This window comes from Aythya marila, assembly GCF_965140915.1.
Source record: "Aythya marila genome assembly, chromosome: Z".
In the NCBI taxonomy this organism is placed as follows: Eukaryota; Metazoa; Chordata; class Aves; order Anseriformes; family Anatidae; genus Aythya; species Aythya marila.
The window spans coordinates 60,672,365-60,691,665 of NC_139080.1; the positions used below are offsets into that span (position 1 = coordinate 60,672,365).

At 37.0% G+C, this 19,301-nt stretch overlaps 1 protein-coding gene across 1 annotated transcript in view; it reads right to left on the minus strand.

Moving 5' to 3' along the window:
* The window catches only part of FBXL17 (F-box and leucine rich repeat protein 17), a gene marked incomplete at its 3' end in the record, with an annotated part of 308,301 nt that overhangs the window by 278,035 nt on the left and 10,965 nt on the right, over nt 1-19,301 (minus strand). The window contains exons 2-4 of the mRNA XM_082784394.1: nt 12,451-12,573; nt 9,878-10,135; nt 9,084-9,215 (exon numbers count right to left, since the gene is read on the minus strand). Of these exons, the coding sequence (XP_082640520.1) occupies nt 9,084-9,215; nt 9,878-10,135; nt 12,451-12,573 (513 nt within the window). The remainder of the gene's footprint in view (nt 1-9,083; nt 9,216-9,877; nt 10,136-12,450; nt 12,574-19,301) is intronic.

Consider the following 19,301-nt stretch of genomic DNA (forward strand, 5'->3'; position numbering starts at 1 on the left):
TTTATGCAATGGCTCTCTCAATAACTACAGAGAGAGCATAAAAATGACTGATATTTAAAACTCCCACCTTGATGCAATTTGCTTTTGGCTTTTTCACATTACCTCCATCCATTATGTTTGTATTTTTAGTACCTGAATCTTATATATTGAAAACATTACTCACTACAGTACATTGGAAATCTGATGTTCACATTCCCTAACATGTTAGTCATTATCGTACAGGCATTAGCTGATACCATTTAAATGTATACATAGATATATTTAACCTTAAAATGATATGCAAATATATCATCTGCAAGTATCAAATGAATAATTATCTTATACTGAAATGTTGACCAAAATGTAGAAAAAAACGTTCTGCATTAGGCACTTTTAAGTTCCTATTTTATTCAAATCCTCAGTGTTTGTCACGATAATCTACAGTTAATCTAAAAAAGCAAAACAAAACAAAACATTTTTTTATACATGTGAAACATGTATATGACAACTAGTAATACAAATTAAAGCCTGAAGAACTACCAGTGATATAACACCTAATTTCATATCAAGATAGAAGTTCACCATTTATTTTTTAACTGCTGTTTTTAACCTACCAGAAACATCTGAAAACATGAGTAATACAATACATACTACAAATCAAATTGTGCTGCTTTTAAAACATATACACACACACTCATATATGACAAGTCAACTCACAACATCCAGTAATTTGTTAAAAAGCTCATTAAATGTATTACTTGTTTTTTTTTTTTTCTATTTTGTTTGCTTTTCTTTTTCATTTTTTTATATAGAGAAAAGAAAAAGGCACAAAATAATGAAATCATACAGCTGACATTAAGCCATGGTGTTTGTATGTACAGCCAAGCATTTGAAAATTGTACACAAGTAACTTTACAAAAAAATTACAGTCTGTACACATTTAGTTTCTGCATAGTATAGTGAAGCTACATAGAGAAGCTGCACTAGTATTTAGAGAAGGACTAAACTCAGGGAATTGGCAATCGGACCTGGAGCCATTCACTTCTACCAGTGGCTCAGGTCTGCAGTAACTGAAGTTAAACATTTGACAGATCCTCTGTAGTTTTTATCAAATAAGTTGGTGCCTTCAGTCCAGTTCCTGGTGCTTTTGTGATGTGGTTATCTATCCACTATCACAAATGAGTACTCCCATTGGCAGCCACTGTAAAGACTGAGTGAGCATGGAGACTGAACAAGCCTCTTAACCTTTGCTACAGAGATCTCTCTCTAGCTCAGGGTTTGCAGCGCTTTGGTGGGGCAGTGTGGTGAAGCTTGCACTGCTGCTGCTCACGCTGTACCTGTTCAGTGGACACAAAGAAGACTTCAGTTTCCAATGCTGTCAGTCTGAAGAGTTTCACAAATACTGAATTTATCTTAAGTAAAAATTTGTTTCACCTGCCTATTTACTAAGTTTGCCTATTGAAGACATATTTTAAAGAGGAAACCAAAGAAAAGGACAGAAACATGAAGGAAGGTTAAAATAATGAACAAAACAAAACAATCAAAGCACAACAGCTTGCAACACTTAAGGAAAATCTCCTTCTGCAGCAATAAGATATCTGTAGAACAATACACAAAAAATACTTTCAATATAACTTAAGAGAACACGCTGCATATTAACCCCAAATACGGTGTTATGCACTAACTTGAAAATTATTACTTTAAAAGGCTCCTAATATACCTGACATTAGTAGCTTAAACAGAATTGGTTTGCCTGACACATATCCTTGAAAAGTAACTTGAGTGAAACATTCAGTGCATTTTTGTTTTATGTTATTAAAAATAAACCAAATGCACTATATAATAGAACAATACTAGACAGAAATGCACAAAAGTAATATAACTAATTAGATTCAGTACCCTTTGTTTTCAATAAGGAAAACAAAGGATTTATTTTCTAAAGATAGTCAGTAGTTGGCCACAAGTTTTCTGGGATGTATTCTTGAATATGCATCCCCGGAAGACCTTGGCCTTTAAGAAGGGCCAAGTTCAAAACAGCATTATCACTGCAGAAGACGTTCTTACCTAGCAACAGGTAAAAAGCAAATCATGGAACAGTAGAGTTGGTTTTCTCTAGGGTCTCACTCAGGATAGCCAGCAGCAGTTTTGATTCATTCAACTTATACTCAGTATATTCAGCACAGATATGAGCATTTCCATCCTACATTCTTAGCTCTCATTCTATTTAGAAAACAAACAAAACATAAAATATATCCCAAAGTTCTATTCAGTTCTTTCCCTCCTCTTTGCTACTATTTAATGAACTACACATAGCAAACTTTCTGAAGTACTTCCACAAGAATGTGAGTAACTATACTGCCAAAGTTGAATACTATTTAGTCGAATGAGCTTTGTTATAAAACCTATTGCTAACATTCTGAGACACATATGAACAACTTAGTGATCCCGACAGATGAACCGAAGAGAAAACAGGATATTTAGTTGCAGTACAATACTCAGAAGTTATGCACTGTGTGTTGGCAATTCACTTGTATGAAGGATTTTGAGATCTGTTACCACTACAAAGTCAATACCGCCACCTAAGGGTGAGTATGAAGTAATGTGTTTATTGCCAAATTATTTACAGAAATATTTAAATAAAGCATAAAAACCTGACACCTGTTCAAGTGCCTTTACAGAAAATACATATTTATGCATAAGAACATAACTTGACTTTTTTCTGCCTCCTTTTAACATCAAGCTCAGCACAAATGCTTTACCTTAAGAACAGGATTTGAAAAACTAAGTCAAAATACAACAGTTCTGAACAAAAGCAAAAATTCTATTAAAGAAATAGGGCTGTAACACCTAGGTTTCTGAAGAAATGATCAAACTATTCTATTTTGTTGTAAAAAGAAACACAGTGAATGTAACAAAATGGAAGCTTCTTGAAAAATTAACTTTTCAAGACTGCTTTTAATATTGAACAGATGTCTCAACATTTACAAAAGTGTATTTTCCCATATCTCAACTTAGTTTTGTTTACTGAGTGTGTTTTTAAAGCATGGAACATTATTTTTGTAGTACAACAGTAGTTTTTGGTACGTCAGTAGCATGGTTGACAAACTTAAGTACTATAAATACTTCATCATGATTAGTGCACAGTACCAACATTATCCATATGAAATTTTTGCTTTAGAAAGTTCTAATATAAAAAGATGAAGTACCATTGTCCACGGCTACGATATTCAGTAGAGTGACCGGACTCAGTACTGGTGTCATATTCAATATGCAGTAAATAGTCCTATATGTGCTCAATGTCTAACCACACTTCGAAGGAGAACATGAGTTTTTAATAATAATAGTAAAAAAGGAAAAGTCTGGAACAACTACAGTTCTTTTCAAAACCTCAAAACAATCAAATACTCTAGTTAGAAAGTATCTTGGGAAAGTATTCACAAAGAAGCATGGTAAAATGATAACTTTTATAAAATTTCTCTTAAGTAGAACAACATTTTGAAGTAATTATATATTAAAAAAATGAACTAGGTGAGGGAGAAAGTAAGTCGTATTAAAAAAGGATGTTTTTCTTCCAACCCCTTTTTCATTTATCAGTGGAAAAGTGAGATTTCCATATACACTAAACTCCAGTAGTTCACATTACCAGATGATGTAGTGTATATGTCTGACTCTCCCCCTCAAGCAATTTGCCTGGACTAAACTCAAAGCAGCGTACTTTCTCCTCTCCACATGTTTGCACTGTTGTCATGCACAAAGGATACACTGTTGAAGTAAATGGTTTGTAGATGATTCATAAGAAAAAAAGGAGAATTGATTTCCAAACAAGAACAGGAGGAAAAAGAAGAAAAAAAATCTTAGTAATACACATAAGGATGAATAAATCAAGTTATGTATCTAACATGATGCGATTATTCAGAAAATGTAAGAGTTAAGTTTATTTCGTCCTACGGATTTTTATACTATGTTGATTCCAGTCAGTGTTTTAAAATGACATGATAAGTATTTGACTATTCGCAAATACTCCATTTTTTTGTTAGTGAGATCATCAAGATTATCTAAGATCATCAAGTCCAACCATTAACCTAGCACTGCAAAGCCTACCACTAAACCAATGCCCATAAGCACCACATCTACACTTCTGCTGAATCCCTCCAGGGATGGTAACTCAACCATTTCCCTTGGCAGCCTGTTCCAATGCTTCACAACCCCTTTCAGTGAAGACATTTTTCCTAATATCCAACCTAAATCTCCCCTGGTGCATCTTGAGGCCAATTCGCCTCGTCTTATCACTTGGTGCGTGGTAGAAGAGAATGACCTCCACCCCAATACAACCTCCTTTTAGGTAGTTGTAGAGAGTAATAAGGTCTCCCCCAAGCCTCTTTTTCTCTAGGCTAAACAACCCCAGTTCCCTAAAACACTACTCATAGTACTTGGTCTCTAGGCAAGCCACGTTGCCTTTCTTCTTCAGACACACTCCAGCACCTCGATGTCCTTCTTGGCCCAAAGCTGAACACAGTACTCGAGGTGCAGCCTCACCAGAGCTGAGCACAGGGGGATGATCACCTCCCTGGTCCTGCTGGCTGCACCATTCCTGATACAAGCCAGGATGCCGCTGGCCTTCTTGGCCGCCTGGGCACACTGCTGGCCAGGTGAGTTTGGTGAGTTCAGGTGAGTATGGACCAACACCCCCAGATCCTTTTCCTCTGCACAGCTTTTGAGCCACTCTGCCCCAACCCTGTAGCACTGCATGGGGTTGTTGTGGCCAAAGTGCGGGACCTGGGACTTAGACTTGTTCAACTTCTGACAGTTGGCCTCAGCCCATCAATCCAACCCGTCCAGATCCCTCTGTAAAGACTTCCTACCTTCAAACAGATCAACACTCCTGCCCAACTTGGTGTCATCTGCAACCTTACTGAAGGTGCACTCAACCCTCTCATCCAGATCATTGATAAAGGTATTAAAGAGAACTGGCCCTAGTACTGACCCCTGGGGATGCCACTTGTGACCAGCCTCCAATTGGATTTGGATTTAGCTTCATTCACCACTACTCTTTGGGCCCAGCCACACAGCCAGTTTTTGTTTACCCAGAAACCCCTAAATAAGCTTAAAAATAAAAGACAGGAAGGGAAGAAGCCATAGCTGTAGGAATGCTGTTATTCTCACACCACCTAAAACCTCAGCTATATCTGCACTATTCTTTAGTAGAAATTCATTCTCCTAATCCAAATTTAATTCACCATTAAAGAACAGAGACACTAGGTGGAGTAGGGCAGTGCAAATCTGTAACTCCCACCTGCTATGTTCTGGTAACCACTGCTTTTATAAGTTTAGCCATTAAGCCACTAGGCTAAGGAAAGACAGTGAGAAAGAACTCAACGGTGCAGAATCTACGTAGTTATGAGGAAAAAGATTCTCCCATTTCTAAAATGTGGCTGCCAAATCTCTGTCTATTCATAATGAGGAAATGGAGAAGCTTGTATAAAACTGCTTCTGGGGTCAAAGCTTCCATTTAGGTGTACAGTAGCCACTAAGTTGTTCTCCATCTGCCACAGATAAGTCAAAGCCTTTTAGGATTCCATTCACCTAGGAAAGACTACAATGAAGAACAGTTTATTTTCATCAACAATTCAGATTAAAGTACAGCTCCATGCCATTTCTCAGTCTAAATATTGCATGTTAATTTGGAACAGTTTTCTGATTTTTCAACTGAAGTTAAGTACTGTTACTCTGGTGTAGAAAGACTGAAAGACGTTGGTAAAAAGAAACAAAAAACAGATAATGAAATTAACCAATTCACCTTCCAACAGCTTCACTCACAGTAATCATTCATATGAGGCAAACATGAAATTTATGCTCAGAGTACTCAATTCCAGCCAAGACCAGAAAACAGTAAGTCCAACAAAAATCAATCAAGAAGGTAGAATGTTCCCCAGCTTTCTCTGGACAAAGTTATAATCTGTTCTTCATTTTACACTGAATTTGTGAGATACTTTGATTATATCAAACTTTTTGGGAACAGATAAGGAAAGACTCAGTGTACTTCAGACATGCTTCAAAAGGCCTGCAAATGTTTTTGCTATGTTTCTAATTCGGGCAGTATGCTTCTGAAAGAAGGCTTTACATTTAATTACTTTTCTATTCAAAGGACAGAGGAAAAACAAATATATTTTGAAGAGATATAAACAGTTATGCAAACAACCTTGTGTTGTAAGCCTTGCGATTCTTAACTTTCTCCTCACATATCCTTTCTACCTATTTATTATTTGTAGCTTTCACCTATTACCATTACATGATCAGGATTTCAAAAAAGAAAGGAGTCTATTTTTCTGTGAAATGCCGAGTATATTAAACAATCAGAACATAAATTCTTCCCTCTGTGTTTCTGCTCAGCAGTCTGATAATGGAGTTACTTAGCAACAGATGAAGCAACTGAACAGTGTTCACTGATCCACATTTCACTGTAAAGTAACACTCACAAAGGCATTATTTAGCTGCTGGTTGCCTCTCGATAGATGTATTTTTGAAGTATAAAATCCATTAGCCTGAGACAAGCCTACAGGAAATTCCAGCCATCATGTACCATCTGTAATGCACTCTAGTTCGAAATTAGTACAAATTGCCCGTAAGATTCACATGATTTTGAGCACCTCTGAAAAAAAGGGAGAAAGAAGAAAAAAACAAAATATGCAGACTTCATATACAGAATTTACATGAAAGCAGTGGATGCTATTTACAAAGGGAAAAACATATCTTCTTCCTAAGCAGACTGACAATCTGTGTACTTCAAATAAACACACCAAGGCTGTATGTCAAGCACACTTTTCTTGGTACAGAAAAAAAAAAAAAAGAAAGAATATTACGATTTTGAAAAATTATTTAGGATGAAAACATACGCACACACTTCTGCAAACCACCTATAAGAGTAGGAAATGAGATGTGCTACAGCAAATATTAACAGTGATTTTATTCTAGAAGGCAGTCTTGAAAACAAAAGCAACCCACAGAAATTAATAAAACAAGCAGTCAGTTAGCATTTCCAATCAACCCTTACTTCTTTTTAAGGTAACTACACATTATTAAACAATTCTTATCTTTGCTTTATTATGAAAGGTGAAAAAATGTTAGTTTACAATAACAAATACAGATTGGCTTCCTTCATCAAGTTAACCGTTTTATCGTTTCAGACATTAAACTTGCACAACAGCAAGATTTGAAAATATCCTGCCCCAAGCAAGTGGAAAGACCATCATCTTCAGTAGAAGTAGAAGCAGACTGCTGTCTAGTGGAATCATTGAAGAACGCTTTTTTTTTTTTAAAAAAAAAAAAAAGATTCTTCACCAGACAGGACCTGAACAAAGCTGAGCAAGCTAAACAGTTTTCCAAATCTTTATCTTTTTTTCTGAAAATTAAGACTGGGCAGTAGCTTTAAATAAAATTAATTTAAAAACTACATTCACAAAAAATTGTGCAAGGAGTGAATTTTGGTAAGTTACTTGACAAGCATTCAGAAGTGATGAAATAATTAAAAAAAACTATTAATTTGAGAGTAAGTATTTTTGTCTTATTTCTTATGAAAATTTAAAGTTACATTTCCAATAATACCTGTGTATGGAAATAAAGCTTAAGTGAAGAACATCTTTCCTGGTTGTCTTAAAAATAAGAAGATCCTTCCTGTGTTCCATTGCAACGGAGAATTACTTTTCGGATAATAAAACCACAGAGCTTTTAATTGCTAAAGATTAGCTTGGGTTAGATTTCAGGCTATATAGAGAATACAAACTTCAACAGCAACAAGTGTAAGACAAAGATGGTCAAATCAATATCTTGTCCACATATTTTGCAGTGATCAGGCATATATGTAGCTATTTGCATATACTGTACAATTTATATTCACATAAAATTGCATAACCTTTCATGCAAACCTTGAAGATGCACAGGTTCGTCCTTTTTCAATGAAAAATATGTAGCATTTTGAATTTCCCTAGCTTTCTTCAAGTTAAATTTTGTAGTAGCAAGCTTTCCTCTTAAGCATCTCAGACCTTTCAGTTCTTTTTTTTTTTTTCCCACCTTCCAGGTATCATAACAGATATTACAAGGACCTTTTCTGACAGACTGAAGAGTTTGTTTTGTTTCCAAGGGGAGAAGGGGACTAGGAACAATACAATTTTTCTACTTGTGAGCTTTTTTGAGATTCCTGTTTTGGCCACTATCTCCTGTTTCTCAAATTCTTACATTTTTTTTGTTTGTTTGTTTTTAACTTTAGTTTTTTAAATAGAAGCCCTTCTCAAATTTCTCCAATGAACTGCCTTAGGCATTAATATATTTGTCTATTTGAATCCAAACATCCGATGAATCAGTGTACAATGTTAAAAAACAGCATATATAACTTATTTGTTCCACTTCAGCCGTTTTCAAACCAAAGGTTACAGCCCTAACAATAAGCTGAAAGTTAAGAATTCAGCTGCAGGCAAATTCTTCTACTTACATGCAAGAATAAATGCATAAACCGAATGCTCTACTATATCATTTAGTAGAAACTGACTCTGAACATAAAAAAGCATTACTTCAGAGATCACTTACTATAATTAGGACAAAAGATACTTGTATTACCCCTCAACAACTTCTTTCTACTAGTATGGACATACTAATGCATCTTGATAAGAAAATGTCATATTTCAAGAAAAGAAATTCAGTGTTTTATTTGTAGTCAAGAACCCAACTTCCTGAAATCTTTAAGTTTATACAAATGTATATTTTACTGTAGAAAAATATATTGGTATCGATGAAAGAAACACTTCAATGAACTAAATGTTCTCCTACACAAACATCTCCCAAACTGTTATTCCTGGAATGTCATGTCAAAAAGAAAAATTTCGTATGTGTCTGGAATAGCATTAGTTTAAAATGTACTACAAGTCACCTTCTGAGCTATCTTTATAGAATCAAAGTTGTTACAGCTAAAATAAATTTGTAAGCAGCTCACTGCCAAAAAGCAGTGAATTCAGACAGAAGTTTTAAACTGATGAAAAGAGAAAGTTTTGACAATGCAAATACCATAGGAAAAAAAAAACAACAAAAAACACAACAACTTGACATGTACTTACTAATTTGTTTTCTTGCATGTATATTCTTTGCAACTTCAGACAGCCTTTAGCTATAATGATCATTCCTTCATCTGAGATCTTGTAACACTGCCCAAAATGAATGTCTTTCAATTCTCTGCATTTTGAACCCAGCTGCAATTAATGAAATCAAAGCAAGTATTTAAAAATAAAGAAAAAAACAGTATTGACTGAGATAGGAAGTGTTGGGAGTTAAGATTTTTGTGTTGTCCCCTCCCCCTTTAAAAATGATCTTTATTTGCAGATTTTTAAGTACTATATACAAACAAGAAAGATTATAATTATACACCTGACAAAATGACATTGCTAACTACAGTCAACAAACAGAAGCTAAAAGCTGTACATAGAAACTACATAATTTATAGGGCATATTTAAGCAAATAAAAATGCCTGCATACTAGACCATCAATAGGACATATGATTTAATATAACTACTTCATAGCTGACCCTACACACTACTAATAGAAGAATGAAATCTTCTTGCATACCTGAAAAGTCTCAATCACATGGTTTTGCATTGCAAAGAATGCTATTTTAATATTGGTTCCAAATAGTAACTAAGTCCAGTAAAACTCCATGAGCCAGAGGTAAACTGGAGATTTCACTTTGAAAGGATTTGATCTCTGTCTCTATAAAAGGTATATATGGTCTCTAGAAAATATATGCCCTTATTAAATCCATGAAACAGTTACCTTCCTCCTCCGTATCCCTGTTTGTATTTGCTAAGAAGCTGAAGGACTAAACATATGAAAGTAATGTGTGGAATGGGTGGTTACCTGCTTTAGGCCTTCATCGGTGAGTCTGTCTTGATTGCCTACATGCACTTTTTGAAGAAGTGGACACTGAGAGGCAACTGCGATGATGGAGGTGTCGGAAAGCTGTTTACACCTGTAAGCAGTATACCTTAGTAGTCCAGGACATTTACATGCTAATATGCATACTCCTGTATCAGATACATTGCGGCAATCAGAAATATTGATTTCAGTAATATTCTGGCTTCTTGATGCTATCTTTTCCAATAGTTCATCAGTGACCTGCAAGCAAAACCAAATATTCAAATTTAACTTCATCTATAAGCATCTTTTATTCCATTAACACAAAACTACTGTTTCTGAGATGTGTTTGCATATGCTACTGAAATAATGGAAAGATATGCTTTATGAAAAACATATTGCTATAACCAATTTTGCAGCTAACTTTAAAGAATTTTGCTCCAATGCTTGCAGTCCTCTTCACATTCTATAGGAAATGAATTTCACCCTTCAGAAGAGAAGGATTCTGTATCAGCACTCTACTTACCTAAAGTAGCATTTTCAGAGGAGTAAAAGATTTACGTGTCTCTGAAATGCAACAACTTTTTACTTAGGCCCTGGCAATCATCCAAAAACTGCTTGCCAACCAGGAAATACTAGTGATGCAGGTGACCATGGGTTTCTTAACAATGGAAAACAGTAACCCAAGGTACCAGTGAACAAAAGAGAAGAGAAGGAAAGGACACCATAACAGAAAGAAAGGTTTTTCATTAACAGACATTTCCTCCAGTGATTTGCTCAGTTTAAAAATAGAATACTTGTACATTTTAAATGTTAGCAGATGAAAGACCACTAAATCAAAGATACATCCACTATTTTCCCAGAGTTCCTTTGAAGAACAAAGACTCCATCTGCTTTGTGCCTGCACATATTGTTAACTAACATGTCAATAATTTTAGAAGATGCCAGCCCTACAAAGCAAGCAAGAAAGGTAAGATATTCTTCATGCTGAAGCATGTAAGTTTAAAAAAGACAAACAAAACCAAACCAGGTAAGACAAAATACATTAAATTCCCTTGCTTTGAAAAGAAGTTTAATTTCAAAACACCTGAGGTGATATATGAAAAAGTCTGTCTAACAAAACCATACAATACTTTATCTGCCATTTAGCACAGATGAGATTTAGCTTAAAGCCTGGAGACAGCAACAGAGAGGAACATATATCCTTTCCATTTTTCTCTCTTATATAGTCAAGAAACAAACACTTTCTTTGCTGCATTCAGACTGTTTTCCATTAGCAGCAAGTCTGATCTGTTTTCCTGTTATTTCATCAGACAGCTGTTAGCTAGAAAACATGACAAATTGAAAAAAAAAGCAAAAAACCTACCAAACAAATAACAAAACACATACAACATCTCTTCCAGCTTCCCCCCCCCACACACACACAAAAAAAAGACACCAAGCACTCTCCACACAGGCAGAGTGTTAATAATTGTGCTTAACCTTGTTCAAGAGCTCATTGAGGAATTGCCAGGACAGGTTTCTTAGGGCAATGCCACAACTGATAAAATTCAATGAGATCCTAACACACCTAATAGCCAAAAAATATAAAACAAACAAACAAACAAACAAACCCTTTGTACTAGAAATAAAGCTACATCTCAAGACAATGAAGAGGGAAGTGATTTGACACATAGTACTTTCGCAACAAAAGGAAATGGATCCCTGGTCCAAGTGTGCTTGGGAGTTACTTAAAAATCAATCTAATACTTGTTTTTTTCACAGTGTTTCACAATTATGTTAGTTAGTAACTCTACAAGCAAGACAACTTGTATGGTTTTCTATGAATTGGTGATCTGAAAATAATAACCCATGTACATGCTATGCCCAACAGAGATGAACAGCTTCTTGAAACGGGAACCTGCAACAGTCATTGCCCTGCATCCATTATTTTCATAAAACTCCCAAGAAATTGTTTTTACAGACCTCTGCGATTAACAAAGTAACAAGAAGCCTAGATGAGTAAACAACACCGGTACCCTTAAACAACTTTTCCAAACAAGATAGTCTAGGCTCTGTAAGAATCTTACTAAACAAAATCCATGAATCTCAGAAATATTAAGTCTAGGATTGGCTAATATATATATATATCTCAGAAAGACAAAATCTGTCTTCTCAGTAGGAGAAGACATCACTAGCATCATCAAAACTTGTTAAAGTGAACAGAGCAAGGACGAACTGGAGAACCATTGTTCATTCTAAAGCATCCTCAAAAATTACAAGTACATCTCTCAATCAATATAAGATCTGATAGCTCTTATGGATGTATCTACCACTACCTGACGTAGACCTGAGACACGTAACCCACTTCAAACAGCACTTGTGCTCATGCCATTTAATGACAATCAGAGGAAACTACAGTCAAAACAGTTAATATAAGGGTTCTGACATTTTCAGCCTCTAGTATGAAACTCACTGAAAGCAAAGGTACCACCACTTAATGGGTTTCTTTTGTTTGCCTTTTGTCAGAAGTACAAGTTCTGAGAACAAATGCTGAGTCATCCAAACACTATTTTTCCCCAATAATGCCTTCATACCTGTTGACGACTACTGAGATCCAGCTGCTTCCAAAACTGAAAATCTAAACACAGGTCACGCCAATATTTACACACTAGTGATGCTGAAAGGCAACGCTCATTCAGGGATAAATTGGAAAATATCTGTAAAGAGAGGGGAAAAAAAAAGTATTATTCATCAGAAGACATCATATTTGAAAGACAAATTTTTTTTTGTTATTAACCTGTTGTGTAAAAGATGGGGAAATATTAGCATGCAATGCTTGACTCTTCTAGAAGTTGCACCCAACTAGATGAGTCATGGACAATAACAAAAACCTACACACCGCAACAGCTGACAATATTAGTATGTCACATTGGTATAACCCACAACAAAACACGTCCTACTTATGTGCTCATTTCTTAGACAAAATTTAGAATGTGCTTCTGAGATTGCACACTTCAAGAATTATAAATACAGTATTAGATCCAACTGTAGCCTGCATGGGTTATTTGCTAGCCATAGGAATCATGGAATCATAGAATGGCTCAGGATGTAAGGGACCTTAAAAATCATCTATACCCAACCTCCCTGCCATAAGCAGGGATGCCACCCACTAGATCAGCTTGGTTAAGGCCCCATCTAACTTGGCCTTGAAGACCTCCAGGGATGGGGTATCCACAGCTTCTCTGGGCAACCTGTGCCAGTGCCTCACTATTGTTACAGTGAAGAATTTCCTCCTAATGTCTAGTCTAAATCTACCCCCTTTTAGTTTAAGACAATTTCCCCTTGTCCTATCATTATCTAACCAAGCAAAGAGTCCTTCTCCATCCTTTTTATAGGACCTCTATGTATTGAAAGGCCACAATGAGGTCGCCCTGGAGCCTTTTCTTTTTCAGGATGGACAGGCCCAGCTCTCTCCATATTTCTTCGTAGGAGAGGTGCTCCAGCCCTCTGATCATCTTTGTGGCCCTCCTCTGGACCTGCTCTAACAGCTCCACATCCTCCTTGTGCTGGGGCCCCAGCCCTGGATGCAGCACTCCAGGTGGGGCCTCACTAGGGCAGAGACAAGGGGGACAGTCACCTCCCTACACCTGCTGCCCACCCCTCTGTTGACGTAGCCCAGGACGCAGTTGGCCTGCTGGGCTACAAACACACACTGGTGGCTGAGAACCCACAAGTCTTCTGTCCATGAGAACCCACAAGTTCTCTGCAGGGCAGCTCTCAGTGAGTTCTTCTCCCAATCTGTACTCAAAGAAGTAAAGAAAGGTGTTCTTGTTTCTTCTCTGAATCATTCAGGAAGACCTCTCCTATCTTTTCAATTCAGTAAAGAAATAAAACATCATAAGGGCACTAGAATATCAGTTTTTGGGGAAAGGGGCATGGGATGGTGAAGTAAATCAGCAGAGCAAATCAGTGTCATACAAGAAAACTAAGCACAGAATTCACACTTTATACCCCATCAAAGCATTGGTAGTATTTAACATAGAATTCACATTTTATACCCCAAGGTTTTGAGTGCCGTAACAGCCTGCAAAGCAAAGAATTAACTGCAACTTTACAGCAGGCTCATAAGCTGCTGTTGTTTTTATTATATTCAGTACTTCCTCAGAAGTACTATTGCTAAAAAGATTGAAAAGGTCTATCAAGACTTAAATGTGAATACACTCTGTAACCACAAACAAACTTTATTTTGCAAGTCATCCTGCAAAGAAAAAAGGCAATCATAGCATCGGGATAAATGTAAAGGAATACAGCCTGCAAAATGTGAAAGAGTCCTCCCACTCAGTACTTGGATGTCCTCATCAGTTAAGTAGAAGCACTAGGGATAATCTCAAGCAACGTGCTCAAGAAAACCTGAAAGTACTGATGTGTCCATAGGAAACCACCAAGGCCTAGAAAACACGAAAACATTCAGAGAAAAGATTAACTATCTTGGATTAAACTGTCCTAAAGAGGGAACAAACAAGAGAACAACACTTTCATCATCTTTGCAGTAGATAGGACAGTTAGTCTCAAAAATCATTAGATTTCTGAAGTAAGTAAAGGATCAGAATATAACACCCAATAACTCCAATAATTTCCTTCATTTTAGGGCCTCCTGGGAATGAGGAAGTCGTTAGCCATTTCTGAAAGATCTGACAGTGATAACACGGAAAAGTCAAATTCACCAACTTCTGCAGTTGCTTGCAAGATTCACCATTTTCTCCTACCTCTAAAAAAGTCAGTCTCTTATGTAGGACTCCTTACCATCCTTTAGGAGTCTGCGTGGACCCTATGCCCCTGAAAACCTGTGCTTCATCATCACCAGAGTGAATGAGGGTTTCCCATCAGGGCATCAGTTGAACATAGGAGACAAATGTGGGTGAAACTATGCCTGTTTCCTCCCTTCGGTTCTTTGCATCGGTGACTGAGCAGAAAGCAAGGAGAGGGCTGTGATCAGCATCCAAAAAATACCATTATCTCTGATCAAGCTGGGAAAGAGCACTAAAAAGAAAGACTTGGCATCTGATATTCCTATTGCAACAGTGCAGTTTTAGCCATTAGAAAAAGAAATCTCAGTTTGATGATTCTCTGCAACTCCAAGCTACTAAAGCAGTAGGGAACTTGAGTCCCTACTGTCAGCAGGAAACAGAAGACCAAACCTTTTAAGTTACAAAAATCTCTGAAGAGAACAAGGCAACATGATCCATGCTATGTTTGGACAAACATCAGACTGACTGTAGCTAATACTCAGAAGGGATGCTGAGGCTGGCAGTGTAAGTTACTTTAAACTAGCCAATTCCTGCTACAGTGGGAAATAAATATGCTCAATTCTGAAAATATCACCTTTACTTTGAGAAACAAGAGCACAAACTACTTAAAACAAGAACACAGCAAACACAGAACTGGAAAGGCTGTTGCTAATCCAGCTGTCAATATAAGTAAGAAAGCCTTTGCATTATTTTTCTTCAAACTGCCACCCTACCAAAAGCTGAAGTCCACACCAAATCACAGACCTACTGATAAGTCCAGCACGAGACAGCAATAGCAATGCGAAAACAAAAACGACACCAGCTTGATTCAGTACTTGGCATGGACAGTGCTTCTGCACAAACAATATTATTTGGGGAAAAAAATAAAAATAAAAATAAAAATAAAAAACCACACAAACATCCAAAAGCATTCGAGGTCATGTTGTAGTCAACACAGTACGTATCTCCAGCTGCAAAGAGGAGCAGGGAGTCTGCAGGTGTTGCAAACTGGCTTATTAGAGAAACAGTAATGAGAGGGAGCCACTAGAGGGAAAAGCTGGTGCTGACAAAGTTGTGGCACTCCAAGTTCCGGCAGGGAAAGGCGCAGGTCAACAAGAAGTTACACAAACCATAGGTGTTCAAGGACCAGGTCTTGCTGCTGTATTTTTTATTTTTAGCCTGTAGCAGCTAGAGAAGCGCCAGCTATAAAAGGATTCTGAATAATGCTGTGTAAAGCAGCAATTTCTCCTCAGAGCTCACGGTAGTTAAAAGAAGATGTACTGAATTATACTAAATGGAATTTAGTAGCAAATCCTACATGTACTCCAGTTTGATTGCACATCGCTGTTCCTTTAAGGGATCACCTTATCTGCTGGCTAAAATGCTCTACTACTGCATAAAATGATACAACTCTCTCCAATGATACCTTCATCACCCTTTAATTCAGTTTCACTCCCTAGATACACACAGATACTGTGGCAGCTTAATTGTCCTGAATTTTAAATTGTTTTCTAATTCCTAAATCTGTGTAAATACAGCAGAAAGCCAAAACCGTCCCTACTCCAAGCCTGTTCACTCAATTCCTGCCTGTGACAGATAACTTTTGGCAGCCAGTGGGTCCACAAGTCTAATTCCTGAAAATTGTGCTCCACCATGTCCTCCTGCACACCCAACATGCACATGCTTCCTCTCAGCTCCGTGCCTGATCCCTCCAGGTAAGTGCCAGACTGATATGTCCTTCAGCATTCTTGAAAAAAAATACAAGCTTAATGATCTGGATGCATTTTACATTTGTTTTTCTATGGGCAAGGGTCAGGGTTGGAGGATGCACAGTTCAACAAAACAAACAAAAAAACAACCCAGCTCCTGCTCTGCTCTCTCATCTCGCTTCTTTCCATTTCAGTTCCTAAAACGTATGATGCCAGTGCCTCCTGCTTCACCCCTTCACATGAGAACTGCAATTAGTGGGCTTTTCTTCCCTCTCAATGGGCACAAAGGGCCTTCTGGGCCTCTAGGCCACGTCCTATTTAAGGATCAACACCCATTCAGCATCGATGGCCTTATCATATCTTCTAGACATAGTTCTTTAATGTCAAGCTCTTGCTCGGAAATAAGTGTTCACACAGACTAATTAATGACCACAGTGAAAAGAAAATTCAAAAATGCAATACTCGGAGCAGCAAAAGTCATCCAGCAGATAGAGCTGGCTCTCAGACCACATTCGATCCACTGAACTCAAGCTGTCCAATTTTATTTCCCTGATAGGTGCAACCATACGTGGGTTTTTCTCCTGTATGGGATTTGTAAGCAAGTCATTTTTACCTTCAAGCAACAGAGCACAACTAATTGCACAGCACCATCTTCAGTGTGCCCACACACAGCTGTGACAACCCGTAATTCTGGATCAGATGGTAGTTCAACTCATTTAAAGCCAGCCAAATTAAATCCCTGCATGACACACTTCAGCCTGATCAAGTTTTTGTTCTGTTTTTGCCAACTTTCTGGAATAAATGTTCTGTAGGACAATGGATGGGAAGGGGATGAAGACACGAGGCTCCCTTTTTTGCATGTAAGGTTGAACTGATGACCTTTAAAGGTCCTTTCCAACCTGAGCTGCTCTACAATTCTGTAATACTAAGCTGCTTTAGAATAGGGTCCAACCAGAAAAAAAAAAAAAAAAAAAAAAAGAAATAAAACTTTTTGTGTAATTGTCTCCTTTACTACTGAGTCCCTATGTGATGGATTTCAGACAAAAATCCTAACACTTCCCTACTGTTTCTCCATCGAGTGTATGATAGATGTTTCAGGCTGTGCATCCAAAAAGGACTCCTTTAAACTTTTTGTGCTAAACATTTGCATTTCAGCAGGAACAGGAAAAGAAAAAGAGGCGACAACAAACAAACACCAACAAAACAATAAGCCCCCACAGCTATAAATATATTTTCATAAAATGTTAAGAATTTAGATACCGTAAGTCCTAATTAAAGTCCTACCGTATTAAACCTAATTAGTTGGTTTTTTCTGTAATTTATCTGTAAATGTCATAAACTTGGCTTTAATTCAAGTTTCCCAGAAACAAAAACTCACTTCATTGAGCTCTTCTGTCTAAGAAATCAATCAAGTGCATCAAAGTGCACTTCTAATCAAAGAAAAAGCATGAATAGTAAAACCGAAAAAGTCATTAAAGTTACTAGGTAAAAAAGCGTAATGCTAGAAACTTCTACTTGTTTTTTGACGTGGTATCCTCAGCACCAAGTTTTCCAAACTTATGACTTCATACAACACAAATCAAATACACATGAGTAGAGCTTAAGTATTTTAACTTATCAAAGGGAATCTTACCTCTAAAATAAATGATTTAAAAAATAAATAAACAAAGTGGTTACTATTATTGAGTGCATAGAGCTAAGAAGCTTTTGCCTCACGAACAGAAATAAGAAAGTTTAGCTGAGGACTAATACCATTTTTAAAGATTCTTCAAACTTTAAGAACTACAGTTTTATGAACATGGGTAGACAGAGTATAGACCATAGGTTCCAGGACAGAAATAGATTATAAAAGGTGAATTCATGCACCCACTGTTTCTGTCCCTTTTTCTCCTTTGAAAGATCTTTCAATCTAACTAGCTAGAGGAGTAATGATTTCTGTAAATTAAGCTGTCTTTTCTCAGCAGAAATCTGTATCCAAGATGAACAGATACCTATGCAATTGTTTCCATTGTATTGTTCAAATAGAACCGTTTTGAAGCTAAAGTTTTCATTGTATTAACAAGAACTGTATATACAGAGAACATTAAAATGTAAACTCAAATGTTTTATGCTACTATTCATCACAGTGCCTAATGAACTTGGAAAATTAATTCTTGAAAAACTGTCCATTTTTTTCGTCGGCTGGGTGCAAGTATTTTGAGCAACTAATTGAAGCTTAATTATCAAAAAACAACTCCAAAATACCCTTTAATAAAAGTAATACGCTTAGAACATGACTTTTTACTATGAACTGTTAAACACAGTAGTTGTTAATTACAGGCATGCTGAAGTTAAGCTTCCGGTGGTTTTATATTTATGAGAGGTTGTTCCACTCTATTTCAGCAAACTAATGAATCATCTATCAACAGAAGATAAACAAAGGGCAGAGCAGTATTTGCGCAGTTTTTAAGAGGTTTCATCATTTATCCACACATAATCTCAACGGGATAAAAAGAAACACAAATGTCTCATGAGCACCTGAGTACACAAAGGAGATGTGTGAACTCAAAGGACACATCTCTGGAAGGAGTACCTTCCATCTTGGCACAGCCATTAAGGAAATGGAGTTAAAAATGTGATAGTGACACTTTTTTCACAACACAAGCAACATTCTTATGGTAAGCTGCCACTGCTAGGAACGGTTTAGCTGTCTACCTCACCTGGGTGTCTGTCGCACTGAATATAGCGGCTACATCCAGAGAAAGTAGCTGATTCTGAGGAAGGGTTTGCAACATTAGGTTGGTGTCTGGTTAGCCACCTGAATCAGCTCAGTCTGCAATTACACAATTACCCTACAGAGCAGAAAGGAAGCAGCAGGAACATGCTGCTAGAGGTTACAAAGTGATAGACACTGCTCTTAGCAGCCACTCGCTAACAGACTGTCCTAGTTGCAATGCAAAACTCAACTTC